A 23,264-nucleotide genomic window follows, 5' to 3' on the forward strand; every position below is an offset into this window, starting at 1 on the left:
GAATTAGGGCAGTCCCCTTAGCTGACTCAAATGTCAAGCATCAGTCAGAGCTTTCCCACATTTGTTATAACATTGCATTAACCCAGGAACAGCTTGTTCAAACAACCAACTTTTAAAATTAGTCTAAGGGTCTTAATGACTTCTATATTTTCTTATTGTTTCTCAGTGCTACATAGTGTCTTCAAAATTCTATTCCCATTTTACAATTACAGGAAGAGAGAAGTTAAACTTCAATTTTCCTTAGTGGCAGAGCCCACCCCTATTTTGTTGCCAGATCTAGCATCAAGCTCTTCATTGTACCAGTATAACATTTGTGAAATTATAGCATTACTAGAGCACTGCAACAATCTGGACAAGATACAAGTACCAGTAGTCAAATGAATAAGTATCTCCTAGTGCATATTAACCTTTCAAAACAAATTGCACAACCAAGCCTTGACTGATACCCTACCAATTAACTTAAGACCAGTTACAGCAAACTAAAAACACCTCTCATGACAAATACCTATCCCAAATACTATGTTTTGCTTTAAAAGGCAAAGTTTATCCATTTTTATATAATTGGAATGTTTTGTGAAACCAACATCATCCACTTATACCATTAACACACACATTTTTCTACACACACACACCCCCAATTCACACCTTTATTCAAACTATATAGTTACTAGTCTCTACCTAGTCCAAAGTTCAGTTTTCCTTACCTTGATAACTCTGCCAATGCTCTGTTTCCAAAGTTGCTTTCTTCCAGCTCTAAACATTGTACTAGTGAACATAAGCATCAAGTACTGTTTTTCAGCAATAAGCCTTAAACCATGGCGCAAGATTCTTGATTCATCATTTTTCACTCTCCCCCCAACCTTTTGTTTACATTTGTTTCATTCCTTCTCTGTAGGAACACTGAAAAAACCTCTAGAAAATACAATAAAGACTAAAAAGCCAGCAACTGTTAACTCTAGCTCTGTATTTAAAATTCAGTTCTAATGTGCATTTAAATTACTTGAAAACTAAATTGGACTACTTGAGAAACTAGAGGTCTCTAAGCACCAGAATTTACTGCCTATAGATTAGGGGTTGAAAATTACTGCTACCAACCACAGTGTTGTTAAGGTGATATTGTTTATATACAAACACCACTAGATACAATTCATCATACTCAAGGGCAACATAACCATTTGCAAAAGTCAATTTTGTAACTGCTTATCTGATTTGTGTTTAGCCTTCTTAAGTAATCCTCATGTCAACAGACATCTCTGTTTCCTTGTCACAGATGATTGTTTAAATATATAGCAACAACAGTCAAGCAGCTTTCAAATAGCTTTTACCTACAGACTACTAAATTACTGAGTTTTCTATTCATATTTTTTATACAAGTACATTCAGTCTCAGTTATTTTTCAATCGTACAATGGTTGCTTAATAGAGCAATTTTTCTTCAGCAAGTAATGTTAAGTTTTTTCTTCTTAAAATAACCTTAATTTTTTCTACTTCAGTGACAGAATCTAATCTGATGTCCTCTTGAAAATGCCAAGAAAAACAAACCGATGATCCAGTATTAGGAACAAGAAAATCAAGAAATTTCTACAGCTATTTCAGGCTTAGAATGCCCCTAAATATTTCTGCTTCCACTCATATCAATGTCAATCATATCCAAAATCACTTGACCACCTCGGTGTTGCTAAAAACCACGAGTAGAAACCATTTTCCCCACATTATCTGATTTTACCATACAATTTTCCCCACCTACTATAGTGAAATCTGATCATGTATACATGCTTGAAAGACTGAAAAAAATTGCACTTAGTGTCAAAGTAAACATCTGTACCTTCTCTGAACCCTTCACAGCCTTCTCTTTTGAAATTAAACATGCTGTTAAATAATAAACACTCGGTTAATTCCTAGATATATTCAGAACACTGAGGAATTATTTACCTTTTTGCAGGATGTATGTGATTTTTAATGTAAAAACTCATCCCAACAGGCTTAACTTTGCCATGCATCAATAAAAGCTCTTCTTTAAAAAAAACAAGGAAAGGCAGAGGGGAGGGGAAGCTTAAATAAATCTCTCAAAGAACCACCTACGAATCATGGAGCTTTTTCATAAAATGATGTAAGGTCATAGCAACTAACTTCCAGAACCACAAAATCATATAGGTTTAAAGAGATCTCTGGAAGTTATCTAGTCCAGTGTTCTGCTCAAAGCAAGTCCAATTACATGTGTGCAGCTGAGTTTTGAATATCTCAAAGGATGGAGATTGCATAACCTCTTGGGCACTGTAACAGTGTTTGACCACCCAACATAAAGACTGTTCCTATCTAACTGGAATCTCCTAGGTTCCAGTTTGTGTATGTTTGCTCTTATTACCATACACCTTCATAAAAAGTTGGGCTCTGTCCTTTCCCTACCCTCCCATTAGATGATTGCAGGCTGCAATAATGTCTCCCCTTAGCCTTTTCTTCCTAGGGTTGAACAAACCCAGTTCTTTAGGTATCTTCTCATACACCACACACTCTGGCCTCCTGACCATCTTGGTGACCCATTTCTGAACTTGCTCTGTCAACCTGATGGCTATTTAAGCCCTGCCTGTGGTCAGCATTCTTTGCTGTGATGCGCATTACTGGCTCACGTTCAACTTGCTGTTGAACATAACCCTTCAGTCCTTCTCTGTAAACCTGCTATCTAGCAAGTTGGCCACTGGCCTGTACTGTCATACAAGGTTATTCCATCCTAACTGTAGGACTTCACATTTGGTTTCATTGAATTTCTTGAGGATCCTGTCAGTCCATTTCTCAAGCCTGTCCAGGTTTGTTTGAATAGCAGCCCTGCCATCCCCACACCAGCCTCTGTCCCATCATTCAGGTCATTTGTAGAGACTCTAAACAGTATTAGCCTCAGTATCAGGACACCACTAGCAACTGGCCACTAGCTGGACTTGGTACTACTTGAAGCCTACTTGTCCAGCCAATTTGCCACCCAAATTATTATGGGACACCTTGTCAAATACCTTGCTAAAGTCAAGATAAAGAACACGACCACTGCTTTCTCCTTGTCTACATAGCCAGCCATCTCATCATAGAAGGCAATCGGGTTGGTCATGCAGGATTTGACATTGGTAAATCTATGCTGGCTGTCTGCAAGCACCTTCTTGGTCCTTCTTCATGCGCCATAAAAAGGCTTCCAGAACAGTTTGCCCCACAACCTTACCAGGGACTGAGGTGCAGCTGACTGGTCTGTCATTCCCTGGACCTTCCCTTTTCTCATTTTTGAAGATGGGTGTGGCATTTGTTTTTTTCCAGTCATCAGGAACCTCTCCAGATCATGACCTTTCAAAGATGCAAGAGGCCTCTAAATGACATTAGTTTCCTCCCTCAGCACCCTCAGGCACCTGCTCTGACTTCCATACATCCAATTGGCTTAAGTGCTCCCTAACACTGTCTTCAGCTACCATGAGTAATCCTTCATTTCCATACGTTCTGCAAGAAGACCTGAAGACCAAGAAAGTCAGAGGGCAAACCAAACTCATGAATACTGAGGTAAAAAAGACACTGCCTTTCCCATGTTCTTTGTTGCTTAGTCCCTGAGCAGTGGGCCTACATTTTCTTTTGCTGCCAGTGTACTTAGAAAAGCCATTCTCACTTCCCTTCACCCTCCTCACAAGCTTGAACACCAGCTGAGCTTTAGCTTTTTAACTCTGTCTCTGCACAGTCAGTCATTGTCTCTATATTCCTCCTGAGCAGCCCATCCACAATTCTAACTTTTATGGAAGCTTGCATGTTTGAGCTCAGACAGGGTCTCCATGTTCATCCATGCTGGCCTTCTGCAAGGCCTGCTCTTCCTTCTGCACGTTGAATGACCTTTAATTCCAAGGATGTTGTTCCTGCAGATCGAACAGTTTTCCTCAGTCCCATTTCCCTCTAGGGAAGTCCTTCATGGGATCCTGCCAAGCAGATCCCTGAAAAAAAATAAAAAATTTGCTGTCCCAAGGTCTAAGGTTGTGACCCTGCTGGTTGTTTCACTTCTTTCAGGGTTTTAAGCTCCACAACCTCATGATCACTGCAGTCAAGGCTTCCCTTGACCTCCACATCTTCAGCTAGTTCTTTTTGTTTGTGAGGGGCAAGCCCAGCTGAGCATCTCTGTCAGCTCATTTATCATCTACAAAAAGAAACAGTCACTCCAGAAATCTGTCATTTAAGTAGCTTGGAATGTGGCATTTTTACATTAATTAAAAGGCTGGCAAAATTAATATGACTGGCAATCATGACAGGGAATAGTCTAACCCATGGAGGGGACCCAAATATATGTTAATATCAAATAATCACAAACCGTTAACTTAGACACAAAACCTCTTTGCAACTGTAATATGTCCTCAATCAGCTCTCACTCAGAACCTTTTAGTAGACTGCATTTACAGTACTAGATAATATGCTGATCTTGGTTACCGTTATGGAAAGATTTCTGACATTTATTGAAAGCAACTTCCTGTGATCTTCCACCTCATTACATGTTAAAAAGGAAAACTGAAAATAATGAAGTGGTTGAGACAGTACTTAACAGCCTCTGTCAGGTCACTATTGTCCCAAGGTCAAAAGCCAGACTTCCAGCAGAGCCAACTTAGCACACCATTAATACAACCAACAACGCAGAAGGCTAAGAAGCAACCTTTTGGTCAGCAACCATATGTAAGACTTATCACCTGCACCGCTTCTTTGCCTTACAAGCCACAAACACAAATAATGCTCAGCCATAAGTTTGGTATAGCTGATAACTGCTGAAACTGCTATAAAAATATTGTTAGGAATTTGCTTTACATCCACAAGAGCATTAGTTTGAATAGTATATCATGGCTGTGTAACCAGGCCCAATAATCCAGGTTCATTTTAAAGATTTTTAACAGAACGGTTCTTACTGAGGCAGGGTCGTATAATCAATAACTTCACAAGGACTCCTTGTCTTATCACAGTACCAAATTCGACATGTACAAAAACATTTTTATCATTTGCAAAAAAAAGTTTTCTTGCAGTTTTTCATCAACTTTAAAAATGATCTTTTGCCCTTTATTGGTGATCCTCAATCAGATCTGTGATTTGAAAAATACATTTCCTCCCCAGATGCTTCAGGAATGTAAAAGCCATGGTGAAGCTGCATTATTTTTAATAATGTTATATATACATTAAGGAAGATATGCCATCTTGCATTGTAACTCAGCATTCTCAGAATAGTTTTAGTCAAGACTATCCAGAGACACATGACAGACTATGTTCAGCACCCTAAAAAACATTAAGTCAGATTTGGGGTAAATCACCACTCTGAAGATCAGTAAAACCATGAAGCACACAATCAACCGCATTAGAGAAAAAACTTTTTAGATGAAAATATTAAGTTCTCATATTAGTTTAGGAATTATGAAAGTTCATCTCACAAAGTCAAAAGATTTTTTGATAGTGTTATACTGCACAGCTTCAGCAACTAAGTTTCTTTTACTATGCGTAATTACAGATAGTGGTTAGCTACCATCTAGTGGTTAAAAGCCAAAAGCATACCTTACTTCTATGCTGTTTTTCACAAGACCACAAAACACAGTCTATAAAAAATGTGGCAATTGAAATTGTCCTTTACAGAGATGATCACTTACAAATCACAGATTAAAATCTACACTGAACAGAAATGGAGGAACTTAAAGAAAAGCATATCCAACTCCATATTTTCTTCATACAACTGCAATGATAGCCAAAGCTAAGGATGGACTTTCCTACCTTGAACTGCTTTCAAAGTCAAATAACGTTGAGGCTTCAATACCTTTAAGGCAAGATTTTTTTAACTGCTTTGCTGAGAAAAACTAAAAAACTTTAACATATTTAGTGATTTCCTACACTAGCAGGCATTTGGATTGCTTGTCATTCCAAAAAATGCTTTTTGTTTTAAGCATCTAATGAATGTACAATTTGTCAGCCACCTAATGTCCATTTTCAGCTCAAGCAAGTAAACAAAAAAAAAAAAGGCTATCATAGCTGAAAAATACAACTTTCTCTTCATCTTACTTGTTTGATGAGGTAATAGATATGATTAAGATTTTAACCTATAATAATGTCATCTTGCTGCCCAACAAGCCTTTTATGGTGAAGGATAGTACTGCTTAAAGAATTAACCTACCATGTAGAAGTCCTAGTGTAATTCCCTGTTCTGCTTTAGGCAAGACATCTGTTCTCCAGGCTCTGCTTGCCTATTTGATCCACTGCTAAGAAAATAAAATTTAAAGATAAAACACCAAATATATTAAGTAGACAGATACACAATTAGCCTTCTATTTACCAAGACAGACAGGATGTGTGGGTCTTACCAAATAAAGAGGCATTACTGTGAGAACAGACAATTTCAGTTATACATTTTCCATTTTAAGGAACTACAGAATCTTAGAAAAGATACAATAAGGCAAGATGAAGCAGTCTGAGTAACAGCTAGCAAGTAAGAAAGTTTTGATGAGGTCTCTTTCACAGTGCATCACAGAAGTAGGAAGCTTCTCAGAATGTCATAAAAATCATAATATTGCAAGAGAGCATTAGAAGATTACTAAATTTGTATACATTTTTGCTGCAGAAGAGTTCAAAATTTCCTTCATAGGAACCTCCCACTTACACAGCAACACATTAAAGCTCAGAGGACCAGCTTAAGCTGTCAAAAAAAAAAGTTTAAAAATCAATGGTAAGTAATGCATCAGATGGGTAGTCACCCAAAAATTCTAAAGTAACTCAAAGATAAAAGAGCAAAACTGGTTAATGTGACACATACTCTGCATCAGTATCAGAGGACTGGTCACTGGCTTATAAAACGCACACTTTCAGGGCTAGCTGAATGAGAAACAACTGATGAGGAAGCCTGACAAGGTAAAACAACAGGCATTATAATAAAGAATAGAATTAAGGGGCAGCTCAACTAATTTAATTTCCAAAGGAAAAGTCAACAAGGTTTTTGTGAAAGGGAGAAACACTCATCAAGAACTGCTGAGGTTCACCGAAGGGGTTAACAAGCATTAGTGTTGATCAATAAGATTGATCTACATGACCTGGATTTGCCAAAAGCTTTCAGAAAGGTCCACTGTCAAATGCTTTTAGGAAAAGCATAAGGGAAATGACCCTTCAGAGATAAATAAGTTGATTAAATGTTGGGAAAGAGAGGATAGCAATAAAGTGAATAGTTAGTTCTCACAGCAACAGGTGTAAGGTGCAAGTGGAGCTCTCCAGGCATCTGCACATAGTCAGGTAGAAAAGGGAAAAGCTGTGAGAGTGATAAAGTCTGCAGACAAAACTAAGTTATTCAAGGTAATAAGGACCACAAAGAACTACCAAACCTTCCAAGACTGAGCAACTACAGGTTAGAGCGGCAGATGAAAATTCAGTGTAGGCAAATGGAAAAAGAACAACCCTAATGCTGATTTCGCATATAAAGCAATAGTCTCTGAGCTGATCATTACTACCATGAAGTCTACTTCTACCTTTGTAAACAACTGGCTAACATATAGAAATTGGTAATCATCCTGGATAAGGGCTCAATTACTGACACATGACAGCACATGAACTGAAAACCAGGCCCCAAAATGTCCACTAAGAATTAAGGCAGACAACTGTCAGGCAATTGCTCACTTTTTAAATAGTAACTAGCAAAAAAAGCAAGATTTTTCTTCATCTTATCTGGCTCACTGAACACATTTACTCCATCACACAACTACTAGGCCTGGGACAAGGAAAGCGCAAGATGCAGACCATCCTCTCTGGTTTCAATAAAGCATGAAACAGGATCAGTCTCGATGCAAAACTTCATCCTGAAGCTCTACAGCCTCCCTAGCTTGTCTGGATTCCTCTTCTTTGTGAGTAGCAGTTAAGCATACATTCAACAGAGGTCTGGAACCCACCCCAAATTTTGCACCTATTCTTCACATTTGCATAGTTGGATTGGTTTATCACATAAAGGTTGGCTAGTTGGTTAGGATTTCATGAGAAAGTGTTTCCATCCCTTTTCTTCCTCACACCACTCCCTCAGAGGAAAGACATCTGAGGTTCTCATTCTCTCATTCCCACATTTCTGAAGCAGAAATACAGGCCTCCAGCATAAAACAGGCAGCCAAATCCAAGGTTTCTTATGGAAGAGGATCCAAGACTTGGACTTCTCTTTTTAGAAGAGTTCTTGAGGATTACTTCCCTTGGAAGCAATGTTTACCAATTAACAATTCAACCTTCCCGAACTACCATAGATTACATTTCAAATAAATATGCAGTGGCACCTACTTTTTCTTGCTTATAGCACCCACTGGTTTGCTCCCATTTTTCTCTGTCACTGCAAAAGTTCTTGATAGTCTATGTCAAAAAATGGTATTCAGCAAGTCGTTGGTTATAGTTAGAAAAATCTCTAACAGACAACATTTGATACATATATATGTATACAAACACATGTGCCAGCCATTCCTACAGCAAAGTAGCTCACAGGTCCCTATACAAAGACAACACTGTGATACCATCTGCAATGAAAGTGCAAATAATGGTACTCAGTAGCTGTTGTCTAGCATTAAACAATTAAAAGATTATCTTTTCAAGCTGTTGCATGGCAAACAAAGCATCACTGCAATAACAGTTGATGGACTAATGAACTTTTCGCTCATTTCACCTTAGAAATAGAGTTGTGGTGAGTCAGTCGTCAAATATGAGGTTTTATAACAAATTAGGCTTTTGTTCTGACCTACCTTTCCAGAGCTGCAACCAACTAACCTGTTCAACCCATTCAGGATTCCAAGTCATGTTATTTTACTGTCTCGGTGGGTCACATTGATATCTTACTAGTAACCATCTCCAGATTAAAAAAAAAATAAAAAGTATAATTCTTGAAACAATGAAGTACCTGGCTCTGCCATACCCTTTGCTATCTACACAGCTACTAGAAACTGCTAAATCAGAATTCTGCAACAGGGCAGAAATAACTGAAATAGAAACTTTTCAAAGAGATAGTGATTTAAGAAGCTTGCCAGCAATCACAACAGAGGACACAAGTCCTGGAATAGATAATATTGGGAGGGTGGGGGATGTGTTTCCTGTCTTAATTGTTCTGCAAGGCTTTTCCTACCTAGATTAAAAAAAAGACATTTTCATAAGTTTGATTTCAAAACCATCAAAAGATTAATTTTAAGAAGTTGATCTCTGGTAATTAGCTAGCTATAAAAAGGCTGCATATTCACATGTACATTTTATAGCATCTTAAGTGTTGTTACTTGATACTCCAGTCCCAAGACTCTGGTCATTTGCATTAGATACAGGCCTTTCACAGATACTTTCTTGCAGCTTGGTTATCTCTCTCGATGGAGCAAGGAGCAATCTGTCCACTTAGCTCCCTACAAACGCACTAGCACTAAGTGTGATTATATCATCTCTCAACAGAGTATATGTTCTGTATTACAGACATCCATTCACTTTTATATGGAAAATATAATTTCGCTATTAAGACAGCAAAGCCTCCAAAAGTCAAGGCAAATATTTCCAAGTCAGGAGGAATTTAAGAAGATATTATTTTTAATTGGTTGTAGACATTCTCCTTGTTCTATGTTCACAAGTGTGGATGTAAGTTCAATATGTGGTGTTATAACTACCCAGTTTGTCTAAGCAGGAATGACAGTGCTGAAACTCAAACGCTGAATTGTGTTCAAGTGGTCTCAGTACAGTTACCTTAATCTTTACCATCAACCTTTAGAGGTATGCCACTATTTTACATTCCTTGAGGACTCCTGCTTAAGGGATGAAAATTAGGTTTATTTCAACTACTGTGACAAGAGTTCAGCAATAAAAACAAAAAATAAACACTGCATGAATCTATCTGTAATCTGTACAGCAGTAAGTACTAAACAAGTTGGTCCATGATGGCAAAATTTATGTTGAGAGTTATTGTATGTGATTGCTACATTACACAGCAGCTGAAATATGTCTTTATTCCTAATACAGTCTAAGCATACTTCCTTCTGCAGGAGCCTCCTTTAGATGTGCTGTCACCACTGTTTCTCTGAAAGAATTGAACATCTAACTCTAGGACCTGCATGTTATCCTTCAGACAAGTTAGTGTATCATCATAAAGGTTGTGAGTACATCCTTATCCATCCTAGAACTAAAACTTCAACTTCTTAATCAGCACAACAGCAGAAGCTGTAATACTGTATTTCCAAAGATTGCTTTGTCTTATGCCACATGGGGTCAACAATTCAATGCTAATAGATGATGTTGCTGTATATTTTCTAGAAAGCCACAAAACATTTCCTTTCTGCCATCTGCAGAATTCCATTACAGTAAATGAAGCATTTAGCTTCAAGAAAAGAGCATGAATAACTATGATTTTTATTGTAAAGAATTGCTAATTATCTGTGTAGCATGCAGTGCTAAGCCAAACAGTGTTTCCATTCTGTCTGCTTCATGTTTGGAAGTTACAGACTCTCCATGAGGTTGTAAACAGGCCATGCCAACCTGAACAATCATGCCTTACACAAAAGTTGCCTTCGCATTTCTGTTTTCAAGGGCTATCAGAGCTGTCCAGAGAATAAGTGCACCATCTTTACAGTCAAGAACTGAAGAACTGTTATAGCTTTGTTTTAGATCATGTCTCTGTTCCATAACTTTTCAAACATCTTGTAGTCTAAACAGCTAGCCACCTTTTGTAGCTCTTGCACATGACTTCTGGAATGAGAGTGTGCTGGTTTTGGCTGGGATAGAGTTAATTATCTTCATAGTAGCTAGTATGGTGCCATGTTTTGGATTTGTGCTGTGTTGATAACACAAGGATGTTTTTCTTACTGCTGAGCAGTGCTTATCACAGAGCCAAGGGCTGTTCTGCTTCTCCCCCCACCCCACCAGCGAGGAGGCGGGGGGGGGGGCCACAAGGAGTTGGGAGGGGACACAGCCAGGACAGCTGACCCCAACTGACCCAAGGGATATTCCACACCATATGACATCATGCTCAGCATAGAAAGCTGGGGGAAGAAGCAGGAAGGCAGGGGGGGAACATTCAGAGTTATGGCATTTGTCTTCCCACATAACCATCACACATGATGGAGCCCAGCTTTCCTGGAGATGGCTGAACACCTGCCTGCTGATGGGAAGTGGTGAATGAATTCCTGGTTTTGCTTTGCTTGCGTGTGCAGCTTTTGCTTTCCCTATTAAACTGTCTTTGTCTCAGCCCATGAGTTTTCATCACTTTTACTCTTCCAATTCTCTTCCCTATCCCACCAGGAGGGGATGGAACAAGCTGCTGCATGGTACTTAGTTGTCAGCTGGGGTTAAACCACAAGAGTCATCATCTGAGAAGGGTTTCCAAGACTTACCATTGGATCACTAGTTAAAACTTATCTCTTTCATTAAGTCTAAGAATACACCAAGTCTAACACAAATAGAACACTCCAAGAGACAAGTTTCTAAAGTTAGAGAATTTCCATTTTAAGCAAATTAGATGAGGAAATACAAATTTGTGAAAAAAAGAAACTTTTTTGCTGAAGTTCACTATGAAGATCTAAAAAAAAGTATTTGTACAGATTAGCAATATACCTGTAATAGACTGAACTTCCAGATTGTTGCCTTTAAATCTGTGAGGATGATAGCTTCCTCTAATGATGCAGCCTATCAAGACATAATTGACAAATTTGCCACATCAGCATGGCAAGCTGAGCAAACTGACTATTTGTGTCATTTACCTCTTTTTGAGGTAGTAAATACTTTTACAGATATTAACTGCTTTCTACAAGCTGCTTTGTTACCCTTTTAAGTGAAGACAGTGATGTAGTGGTTTGTATTTTCTGTTCTGCTGCTCTTTATTTACTTCACCTGGAAGGGGATTCAGCAGCATAAGCCTTAAAGATTCACACCTGATTTCTTGCCAGTATGCAAACCACCTAAGTAAATCAATAAACAAAGCTTGATTGTACTAACCCAGGATGTTTCTGGGTAGCTTAGTATTAATAAGTGTCCATTTGGAGAATGTTTTCCATGGAATAACCAACAAAAATGTCAAATCAAAACTCACATTTTTGTCTGGCTATCAATGGCAATCAGACAAGACCATTTGATTCAGGCCCTGCAAGTTGCTCCATGGCTCAAATCCATCCTAAGCTTAGTTGCCAGCACCAGAAGCATAGCTGGATCCACAAAGAAGCAAGTAAAACAGTTCCAGAGATGGAATTTGTGTCTTAATGTTAACATTTTGAAGTTTTTGATTACTTATGCTGAATTCAGACTTCTTCACTACACATGTTTAGCAGTACTTTTGTACTGCAATCAACAGCTATTACAGTTGTTCAGACACAGCTGAACTAAATTGCTCTAAAGCTTTTTAAAACTCCACTCACAGCTGCACTGAGCTCACAAGAGTAACTCATCTGACCTATGGGTCACAAGAAAAATCACATCTTACACTGCAGATACAGATGCTAGTTATGCAGCTAACACATGTTGTACTCATATTGGGTAACTTACAGAATCATTTGGGTTGGAAAAAACCTTTAAGATCATTGAGTCCAACCGTTAACCTTAAACCTTAGAGTTGGGCCATATAGCAAGCAGGATGCAAATAACCTGCGCATATCTATACCATTACAGATTTCAAGAAAAACGTATTTCCATTGTACTCTATCACTCCATTATAAGCAACACATTGATTAAAACAGTCCATTAGCTATGCTGAGCATGGTGATTTCTTTCCAGTCACTGGGAAGTTATTTAAACCTCCAGCTGCCCTTTGGATCATTCCTACTAATCTTAATTTGAGGTGGGCCTACCAGTCCATCTTTGAAAAGAGTTATAGGCATTTGCTAAAAACAGAAGTTTCACGGCACTTCTTCCACGCTAACTGCAAAAGAGCTAGGTGTTCAGCTGTATTACTAGCTCATATAAGAATTCCTTAGTTTGAAAACATTGCAAGTAAAGTGTCTTCCTTGTTTCCTCTCCCTCCCCTTAATTTACTAATACATGTACAATTAAAGGAAATTAACTCCTTCAACATATTTCAAAACTTTGAAAGTGATGGGGGAAATGCTTTTTTATTTAATAAGGTTATGACCTTCATAATTAACATTTACTTCCAACTAGACTTTAAGTCTTACTCATTTTTCAGTTTATACATTTGGAGTTACCACCAAACAAGACTCCAGTTAATGCAACTTTTACCTATTCATTTCTTCACAATTTAATTTTGATAAGAATTCAGTGAAACAGAGCTGCAACAACTAAGTGTAATGTAAGCTACCCAGTTCTTTGACTAATAACAAAAAACACCCTCTTGGCAAGTTCTAGTAGCAGCAGCTATGGCATGAAAAACATAACACTTGCCACCCAGTCAAAATATTAGTGTCTGCTTTCATACCTTTTCTTTTTCTCTGGAAAAATAAAAAGGTAATAATCACAGGCCATAGATTTGTTTTTCTTTTCTGCAGTGTAATTCACTTCCCCCCCCGCCACTTGGTAAAATTTTTCTTTGGTTCTTTCTGAAACCAGTCATCTTCTAACAAAGCACTGCTTGCTTTAAGCCTTTGGGGTGTTATTTATTTATTGATACATCCAAGATTTAGATTTCTACTTTTAGTGTACCTTTGGAGGCTGTTACCTCACATGCCATTGTATCAGGATTCCTCTTTTACTTAGCACCTCCAGTGCCTTTTTTTGAGTAAGATCCTATGACTGCTATACAGCAATTTGGGGCCAGGGCAGGGGGAAGTCAACATCAACCCCCATTATTCACATTTTCCTCAGACTTTAAAAGGACCATCTTAATTGACTACTCCTGTAACAGTGCTCCTGAGAAAACAAAATAAAATTCCAAAAGCTTTTCCCTGAAGTTACTGCATTGTCTGCATGCAGCTAAACCAACACTCATGAAACCCCAGCTGCTCAGCTTTTAGCAGGAATTCCCTCTCCCCCACAGTTAAATAATTGTCCAGAGGCTAGTCAGTATCATCTGGGAGGGAGATACAACAACCCCCCCACAGGTAAAGTGAAGCTCACCTTTTTCCTGAGGCTGTAACAATCCCTTCATGTATTTCAGTAGATTTAAACTTCAGCTTTCCAATTGCAACAAATTGAAAACATCTCACCACATGGTACCTCCAGGTGCTTTCACCTCACTAATGCTAAAGGCCTGCTGCTTGCAGCTCTGTAACCTTGCACCAAGCTGCCAGGAGGGGTGTTTTCCAGAGCCTCTGCAGCAGGTTTGTTGGTTGGGTTTTGGTTTGTGGGTTTTTTTTTTTCCCCCTTTGCTGTTCTAGTGCTGCTGCTCTTGTGCTGTTATTCCCCATGGCCTGCAACTGCAAACTCCACCAGTGCTCTTAGGGTGCTTCTCTTGGGAAGAGGATCACCCTTCCTCACTTCCTCCTTTCTTCGCCTTTTGTCTTTGAAGATTTTAGTTTACATTAGAGAAAACCATACACAATGCATAACAAAGTAGAAAACAGTCAGAGATGCTTGATAAACATTACTGGATAGTATATGTGCACAGAGATTTAACAACCCACATGCAACATAACATTTGATTAGCATACTCCAATCAGAGTAACTATCAATAAGGAGTTTGAACAGGTCCCAAAGACAAGACAGGGCAGAGAGTCATCATCAGCATCCTCATCTTTATCACTGCCATATGCTGCACTGGAGGCACAGACAGGCCAGCCCAAGAGGATGCTCAGCTGGGACCCATCACTGCTCTACCCAGCCACACTGGGAAGAGCACACTCCCTCCCCCCCAAAAAAATCTTTCACCACTAGAGTCAGTGTATGCCATCAGCTACAAATCCTGCTAATAAATCCATGTCAATATGAACTTCTCACTTATACAGCCTTTGTACAACACACTCAAAATTTCATAGAAAATCAGAGTAAAAGAAATGATTTAATACAAATCTGTGCTTCTTGACCTAATTTATATTAACAATTCACCACACAATAAGTATTTTTCTTGAAGGGGTCAAAAACTTTGAAAACAGAACACAATTCAGAGCAGGAGGAAAGCAAGTTTTGGTTTTGTTTGGTTTTTTTCAAACTAACAATCATTAGACACACATGAGAAATCCTGATTTCCACATTTTCCATTTTCCCATCTTGAAATGTGCCAAAAGAATTTCATAAAAGGCAGAATATGTTATTTTCTCCATGCTGGAAGTTTAAAATGGTTTTGGTATATAAATTTTTAGGAATCAAATGGTGGTGAAACAGAAACTACTTCCTACTGCCTCCAACTTCTGGCACCTGATTGCACATCCAAGTTAGGATCTCATAATCCCTTAGAGCTTGCATACTCCACCCACTGTTATCCACCAAATAAAACTTTTTTTCTGTAGTAAAAATCTGATGGTTCTTTAAATTCACTGTGTTCATATGTGCTATGGAAAAACTCAGCATAACACCCCACAAACCACTGGGTACCCCAGAAACACAATAGCATGCGAGCTGTGCTGTTATTTCCCAGAACTGTTGGTGTTATCAGGCCTGGTTTTGTTGTGCAGTTAAACTGGACCAGCTGCAGCTTTTCCACAGCAGCAGTACAACAGCATGGAGCCAGAAGGCATCCAGCTCTGTCCTCTGCCCCACTGTTCAACCCTAGGTCCTCGCCCCAACACCCTTCAGGTATTTTAAATGTCAACTCAGAAACCTAGGAACAGAAGCAGAACTTTATTTACCAATAACCGAGTGCTTCCCTTTACGCAAGTTTGGCACTATAGTAAGTACAGATTTCAATATTACATGAAGAAATGCCAAAACCATTCAACTCCACAAAAGGGGCAGTAATGCAAAGCTAGAAGTTATCCTGGGCTTTCAGGGCTGTACATGGGCAACCTGTGCCTACGTGGCATACCTTCCAACTGAGTCAGACAGGAATTTACTCCTTGGTGACAAATGAGACCTTTCTGGAAACAGCACCACTGCTACTGCCGGCACACATACACACAGCAGAAAGCTGGAATGGTTGCTGAGCAACCAGAGCCATGGAATTACTGCTTCCTCAGCCTGCCATCTCCCCACTACACATGCAGAGTAGAGGAGTTCAGACCACATGCAAGATTCCTTGTAGCTGCTGGCCTTATTAAGCCTCTTTCTGCTTCTGTGGTACATGAGCATTACTTCTCTTGAAGTGTTATCATTCTTGATCTAAGTGTTTGGAGCACAAACACATTGTCTGATGTAGATTAAGCAACAGACGTCTTCCCTACCTGTAAATCTTCTGATGATGATGACGTACTCCTTCATTACCAGTCTCTATTAAGCATTTCAAATTATCTGGCTACTGAAATCAGTAGGGACCTTTTAACCAGTCACAGCCTGATGGTGACTAAGAAAAATCCTTCTTTCCCATCTAAACATTTGATGTCATGCTTTGCCCAAAAATATTTAGGAAATGCAGTCCATATTGATATATTGCTCAACTGTCACCGTATTCCAAACAAGACAGCATACTCGGCTTTTGATTAGGAATGCCTGTTAGAAAATTAAAGAAATCTACCCATAGTTCTCATGCTACTGCATTGGTTCCTCTTTCCATTGCTGCATATTCTTTTAACTACCTGTAGTAGCCTACTGGTGATGAAACAAAAAGCAGCTTTTCCTGTCTTCCAGCAGGTTAGCTATCATTAGCCATTGTTAAGACTACTTTAGCCATCTTATACTACAGTAACAGCCACCTCACGCAGTTCGCTGCATGCTTTGATATTCATAAATGTATCCAATACTTTGGCTGCCACCAGTTAGCAAGTGGATACTTTAATCTGATCCAAGATATCAAATCATTGCTTAAAAAAATACAAGCACAAAAATCACAGAATTACTCTCTCCATTAAAGAAGCAGTTCCATCTTCTCATCCACTTTTTCTTTCCAGTTCCCACACCTTAAGCCATCTCTCCTTGCAACTTTGCGTGCTTCCTCAAAACGACACATATTATGCAGCTTTCTGCACATTTTGATGTACATTGCTGAATGCAGGATTTTTCTTAGCAATGACTTGCTGGGTTATAACTGCTGCAGCGCACGTACATTAATTCAGTGACTTGGAACAATCTGCCTCTGGCAGAAGCTGAACCCAAGGCCTCTTCTGTATTTTGTTTCAGAACATAAATATAAAGTTTAAGGATTGTTTCCTATCAGGACAATACCAAGATTATGGCATATAGAATTAGGCTGAAAATTTTATCTTTTATTGGAGAGGAGGGCATTTTATTTCTTTCAGTCAGGTTCATAAGAATTATTTGGCAATGTCTTAAACATTTTCCCTTATTTTCACTGATACATAAGTGCTTTTCCCTCTTTACACTACTCTATACCTGCTATTGACCGATTCTTAGTGTCTTAATTTTTGTTTTCCTGGGAAAGCACCAGAGAGGCATTTGTTACATATCTCCCATTATTATTTTACAAATCCACTGCAATACCACTGGGGAGGCAGTGGAAAAGGAATCTTCCTTTCCACATGGGCTACTGTGCCTGAACATCCCCAAATTTAAGGTAGAAGTGAAAAGGTTTATTATGTTGGTCTGTTTAATAAAACCTCCCATTAAGGCAAGTCACCCTGCACAGGAATAACACAGCTGCTTTCTTGTCATCAGTGGTTAAACTGAATTGCTCAAGTGTGGAAGGAGTCCTCCATCTCTACCTTCCTCCACCCCATTCTCTGCAAAATATAGGCTGCTAAAACACAGGAGAGTATTTTTGGTCATTAAGAAGTTATATCATCAAGCCCCATTCTAGAAAAGAGACAAAACAAGACACATACTTACTAATGTGGATTTAATTCCCAAGTTGCACAAAAGTTTCCAGCCCATGAAGGTCTAATCAAACCATAGACTTTAAAAAAAGTTCTGACTACTTAACCTCATAGCCACATATCCAGGAAAGCAAAAGGAAAAAGCAGCAGTTGGATTCTCAACTGTGTAACACTACAATCAAAATTAAAATGAATGTTAATGAAGAGATAGTGGTTTCATTTTTATCCTTAGGTCCATGTATCAACTAATTAATTATATTTCCTTAATTGATCTCTTGTAAACCCAGTACTGTCTTTTTATGAAAGTTTAGGGTATTCTAGATATTACCACAGCATTAGGCTGATTCTCTTGACTTGAAAGTTTTAAGTTTTGGTAGGAGAGGCCTCCTGGTAAACAAGTTACTCTTAGAAGAGATAGGCACAGTAACTTGCTGTATTTCTGTATGGTCACAAATACCAGCCCAAATGGTTTTGGAACATGGCCTGGAAACGACTGCAAAAGTTAAGAATGAGTTGCATTTGTCTTAACATTATGGAAATCTAATGGAATCCAACCATCCCTGGGATCTATTAACTACACACCCCTTCCAGGAAAAGGTAATCAAGTTAGTTTCCATTAAGAGTGAAAGACCACACAGCAAACTTCATTGCTTTTAGATATACTGGGGACTCGGCCAAAACAAAGGGAAAACAAATAGTTCACCAAAAAAAATAGTTTCATTAAATGCTAACACTTGAAAAACTGTTGTATAATTACTTAATCATGTGTTTCGACTCCACCAAACTAGTAGTAAAATAATGATCAGAGTAGGACTGAAAGCAACAGGTTTCCAGCACAAAGCAGGAAAGCGGATTTGTCAGCACACATTATATTATTCCTCCTCTCTCACAGCAGGTCTCCAGGGCATCCTCTGCCACTGTTACTGGAAGAAGAACCTTAAGCATTTTCATACCCGAAGTCTGGTCGCAATCCAAGTAATTAACATTAGAAACAGCCCCCCTCTTAAAAATACGCCACCACCTATTTCATTTACACACAACAAAACTTTGTGAACTTCATTGCAGGTAAAAATACCTTGTCAGAGGAGGTAACAGGGGAAATTACCCCCAGCTATATTTTCTTTTATCAGCCTCCAAGGCACCCCAGAACACCCAGAGACAGAGCAGGGCAGTTCCGTCCACCCTGTGCAGGCGACCCGGGATGCAGTCCTCGCCTGTGTCACCCCACAAAACCTGACCGGGGTGGGGGGAACCCTCTCCAAACCCCCCTTTTCCACGCAAACTCCACACACCAGGAGGTTCACTCCCCCCCCAGCACGACCTCCCCTAAACACGGATCGCCCCCCCCCGGGTCTCCATCAGGCAGCGCAGCCGCCTCTCCCCGGCTCCCGGGGGGAGCCGCGTCCTGCCGCGGGACGCTCGGCCCCGGCCCCGCTCCCCTTCACCCTTGATTTTTTGGTTTTTTTTTAACGCGTTCGTGTAGCCGCGGCCCAGCCGACACCCACCCCCCCCCACCCCCGCACCTGCATCTCCCTGGCGCTCCCCGGCGGGGCCGCGTCCCGTCCCGGGCCCCGGGGCAGGCGGGAGCGGAGCCGGCCGGGCCCCGCCGCTGCCTCCATCGCCCGGGAACCGTCGCCACGGAGAGGGGCTCCCGCCACCCCCCCGACCCGGCCGTGGGCGGCTGTTCCTTTAACTTCAGCCGGGAGAGGGACCTGGAGAGTCCCGCCTTGTCACCGCGCTAAAAGCTGAAAACTCGTATCGGGTGCAGCCGCAGTACTGAGGACACAGCAAAAGAACCCAACCTTTAACATCTCGTCCTCGGCAGCTCCCGTATTTTAACTTTTTCCCGTATTTATGCGACCCTCACACCTGGCGTCGCAGGGAGGAGAGAGAGCTAAAGGCTTCAGAGGCTGCTCTTTTAACTGCATGACAAAAGGGCCGTGAAATTTAATACACCTGGATGCTGCAGGTGCACATAATACACGGTGAGGGTTGCCCTCTTAAACGACCAGAGAATCGCCTTGTTACCAGCTTTCCAGCACTCCTTCTTCCTGGAATATAACAGTGAAAAGAAAGAACTCGCTGGCACTCTGTTAGACATACTGATTGTTTATCTATAAATCAAATTCCACGTGTGTTCATAAACGAACCTGTCCCCAAGGAAATCTCTTTCTCCTTAACTTCTGACAGAAGATACAAGTCCGGGTGGTAATGGTGCTATAGAAAATGATTACGATGCATACGCAAAAGTACTGAAAGCTGCCTGAGATTAAATATGTACGGCCTGACACTGAGGCGTCAGCAGCTTTTGTTCACCCCGAATCTACGTCAACACATCCATAAGAACATGAAAGCTAACTACTAGGACTAAAGCACAGATAATTTGGAGCAGAAAACCTGAAATTCTTTACAGAAATATCTAAGAAACCCAATGCCCAGGCTTGAGGTAGGTATTTCTCTTCTGTTCCTTTGGATGTAATTTGAACTCTGGGCCACAGAGCCTCCTGCTAGTCTTTTATGGAAACACACATACACAGAGCTGCAAAAGATCTGCAGAAACTCCATCTCTCGGCCCAACAATTCCTAAACATTTCCTAACAGGATTTTTCCACCTACTCTTAAAAATCTCTGGAAGACAGAGACTACACAAACCTCCCAGGGGGCATGGTCCAATTCTCATTTACCCATTTCATTATTTTTTTTACTAATATTAATTATTACCTCAAAGTACACTTTTTCTCACCTATCCTTCAGTGACTAGGCAGAAAAAATGACCTTTATAGTCATAGTTTTTAATGTGTTTGTTGTGGATTAACCCTGATAGGCAACTACACCCCACACAGCCCCTCGCTCACTTCCCCCCAGTCAGGAATGTTTTCTCTCTCAATTTTTTCTCTCCTAGAAAGAAGCTAATTGTTTCAGCTAAAAGCTATTTATTTCATCATTTCCTTGGAATTCATAGGTTCTGTTCTTTACGATTTTCCAGTTTGTTGGTACTGTTGCCAAAATGTGACATGCAAAACTGGACAGAAGACTCTCACAGTGGCCTTAGAAGTCACAGAGCAGAAAGAGAAGCTTTCTACTGATGGTTTGACCATAAACTTTTAAAATGCTGCCAGACAACATTTATTCTTTTTACTTTGGATTGTTTCAATATTCACTTTGACACTCACATATCGTTTCCTGATACACTTTTGGATATTGATATTTATTCCCTTTTATACTTGTTCATTTGAGTTTTCCTTTCTCGAGTACTTCACTGAATTTCCGAGCTTTTCTTGCATGCTCTGCTTCTTTAATGAAAATTGGTTTGAGTTGCATTCACATCCTCTGATCCACATCTGGATCAGCTCTCCCAGCCTGGTACTGTATGTGAATACAAATTCTCTGTTCCCTTACGAACAATGTCCTAGAAAGCCAGGCTCCGTTAAGACCTTATATAGTATCTTCACAGTTTCTCTGAAAATAATTTACAGCTTGTCTTGAGCACAGTCTTTCAAATTGTTGCTGACTTCCATCATAGTAATTTCAAATAGATCATATCTGCCATATCTGTCTTGTTTCTTAAAAAATTTATAAATGGAAAAAAAAATTAGGAATTAACAGAGTTGTGTCAGAAACTGCTAAAAATTAGGGGTGTGCTAGAGGTATTACTTCCCAGTAGGTGAATACAGGCCTGTCAAGCAGCTAAACTATCAAAGAAGGTAATTGGATTGATTTGACCTGAATTATTTTTTTAAAATCCATGTGGTACATTTTCTTTCTCATTCTTGTCCCTTGAACTATTGGGAAATGATAGCACAATAATTTTTTCTAGTTATCTTGAGGATTCTTCTTCCCTCATTTTTAAGGAAAGGTGCTGTGTCTGATACTCTTTAAGACCCTGAGACCCTGCCCAACGTGAAGTGCTCCAAAACACTGATCTTGTTTGGGAGATTGTTCTCAGCATTCAAAGGTATATTTCATTTCCAAACCCACAGGAGATTTCAGGATATTTCTGTTGGGCTATAATTTCAGCCTGTCAAGATTCCTCTGAATGGTGGCGACACCATCTGGTACATCACTCTTCCCGGTTTTGTATCATCTGCCCGTTCACTGAGGGTGTACTCTGTCCCATCATCCAGTTCATTAACGAAGATGTTAGTATTTGACCAGTGTTGAGCCCTGGGGTACACCACTTATGACAGGCCTCCCCCCGACTTTGTGCTGCTGACCGCAACCCTCTAAGCCTGGCAGTTCTCCCAGTTTTCATTCCATCTCACTTTCCATTTATCTAGCCCATACTTTATCAATTTGTCTGTGAGGATCTTATGGGAGACAGTCCCATAACTAAAGTCTATAGTAAAGTCAAGATAAACAACGTCCACTTCTCTCCCCTCATCCACCAAACCAGTCATCTCATTGGAGAAGGCTGTCAGGCTGGTTAAGCACATCCCCTTCTTAAATCCATGCTGAAACATGACAATGGCACAAAAATTTCAGATTTTCAGAGCTGATAGTGATGCCATTAGGTAACCCTTTTTCATCAATGTAATAAGTACTTACATTTGGTATATAGGGGGCTATATAGGTGTGTATATCCAAGAATATCTCAGAAAGCCTCAGCTTCCATCACACCTGAGTCACTACAGTCACCTCAGTCCCTCAATTCGCCTGTGTCACTTTTGACTTCAGTGACATCTGTTATTTACATGACACTATTCCCCTCAGTCACTGACCCAAGCCTGTCTGTCACTTGATCAGCTCCTTTCAGCTCCTTTCAGCAGCCGCTTCGCTCGTGCCAACTCAGGTTAGTCAGCTCCTTCAGGTGGACCTGCTGGGCAGTCACCTACTGCCACCATCATCTCCCTCAGCTCCACTAACGACAAGGTGTATGACGGAACTGGTCTCTAAAGCAATTTCTACAAAAATTTCTTTTGAATTTAAGATTGTTTAAAAAATTTGGTATTTCTAAATATAGAAATCCATTTCGCTGAAATAGTTAATAATAAAAGTTTCTGTAACTGAAGATTAGTGACCATTTTTACAGGTATTAGCTATGTGAAAGTTTAAGCATAGAAGCATTTTCTCTTCCCAACTTAATTTATAGAAAACAGCTGTTGCTTTACTAATTCTGGGTGGAATGAAAGGATTATTCGCATATCATGCTCTTACTTGTGTGTCTAAATAAATTCAGGAGAGTGCTTTTGGGAATAACTCCAGAGCTTGATATTCTGTTTCCCAAAGTGGTCACAAGACACCTTGGGAGAGAGAAGAGAGCAAGCTTACATCCTATTTTTGATTAATACTATCCCAGGCTCTGACCTTCTTCAGCTCAGGCAATTTTTAGAGCCTATTGTCGTGGTGCCACCAGGGCTGGTGGCTCTGTGGGGCCAGGGCTCCAGGGGCTCTCCAGGGGGGTGACAGCCAGGACCCGTCCCACCACCCCAGCCAGGAGCAGGGCAACTGGGGGGACACTGGGGCAGCCCCAGCCCTGCCATCAGGCACCTCCCTGTAAACAGGGATGGGC

At 40.1% G+C, this 23,264-nt stretch overlaps 1 protein-coding gene across 1 annotated transcript in view; it reads right to left on the bottom strand.

Annotated features, from left to right (window-relative positions):
- DNAH5 (dynein axonemal heavy chain 5) overlaps window positions 1–19,439 on the bottom strand; it is a 145,222-nt gene extending 125,783 nt beyond the window's left edge. Inside the window, exon 1 of the mRNA XM_069808869.1 lies at window positions 19,279–19,439. Within this exon, the coding sequence (XP_069664970.1) occupies window positions 19,279–19,374 (96 nt within the window). The 5' untranslated portion in view covers window positions 19,375–19,439. The remainder of the gene's footprint in view (window positions 1–19,278) is intronic.
- Between the last annotated feature and the right edge of the window lie 3,825 nt (window positions 19,440–23,264).

Source organism: Haliaeetus albicilla, chromosome 21, assembly GCF_947461875.1.
Source record: "Haliaeetus albicilla chromosome 21, bHalAlb1.1, whole genome shotgun sequence".
NCBI classification, from domain to species: Eukaryota; Metazoa; Chordata; class Aves; order Accipitriformes; family Accipitridae; genus Haliaeetus; species Haliaeetus albicilla.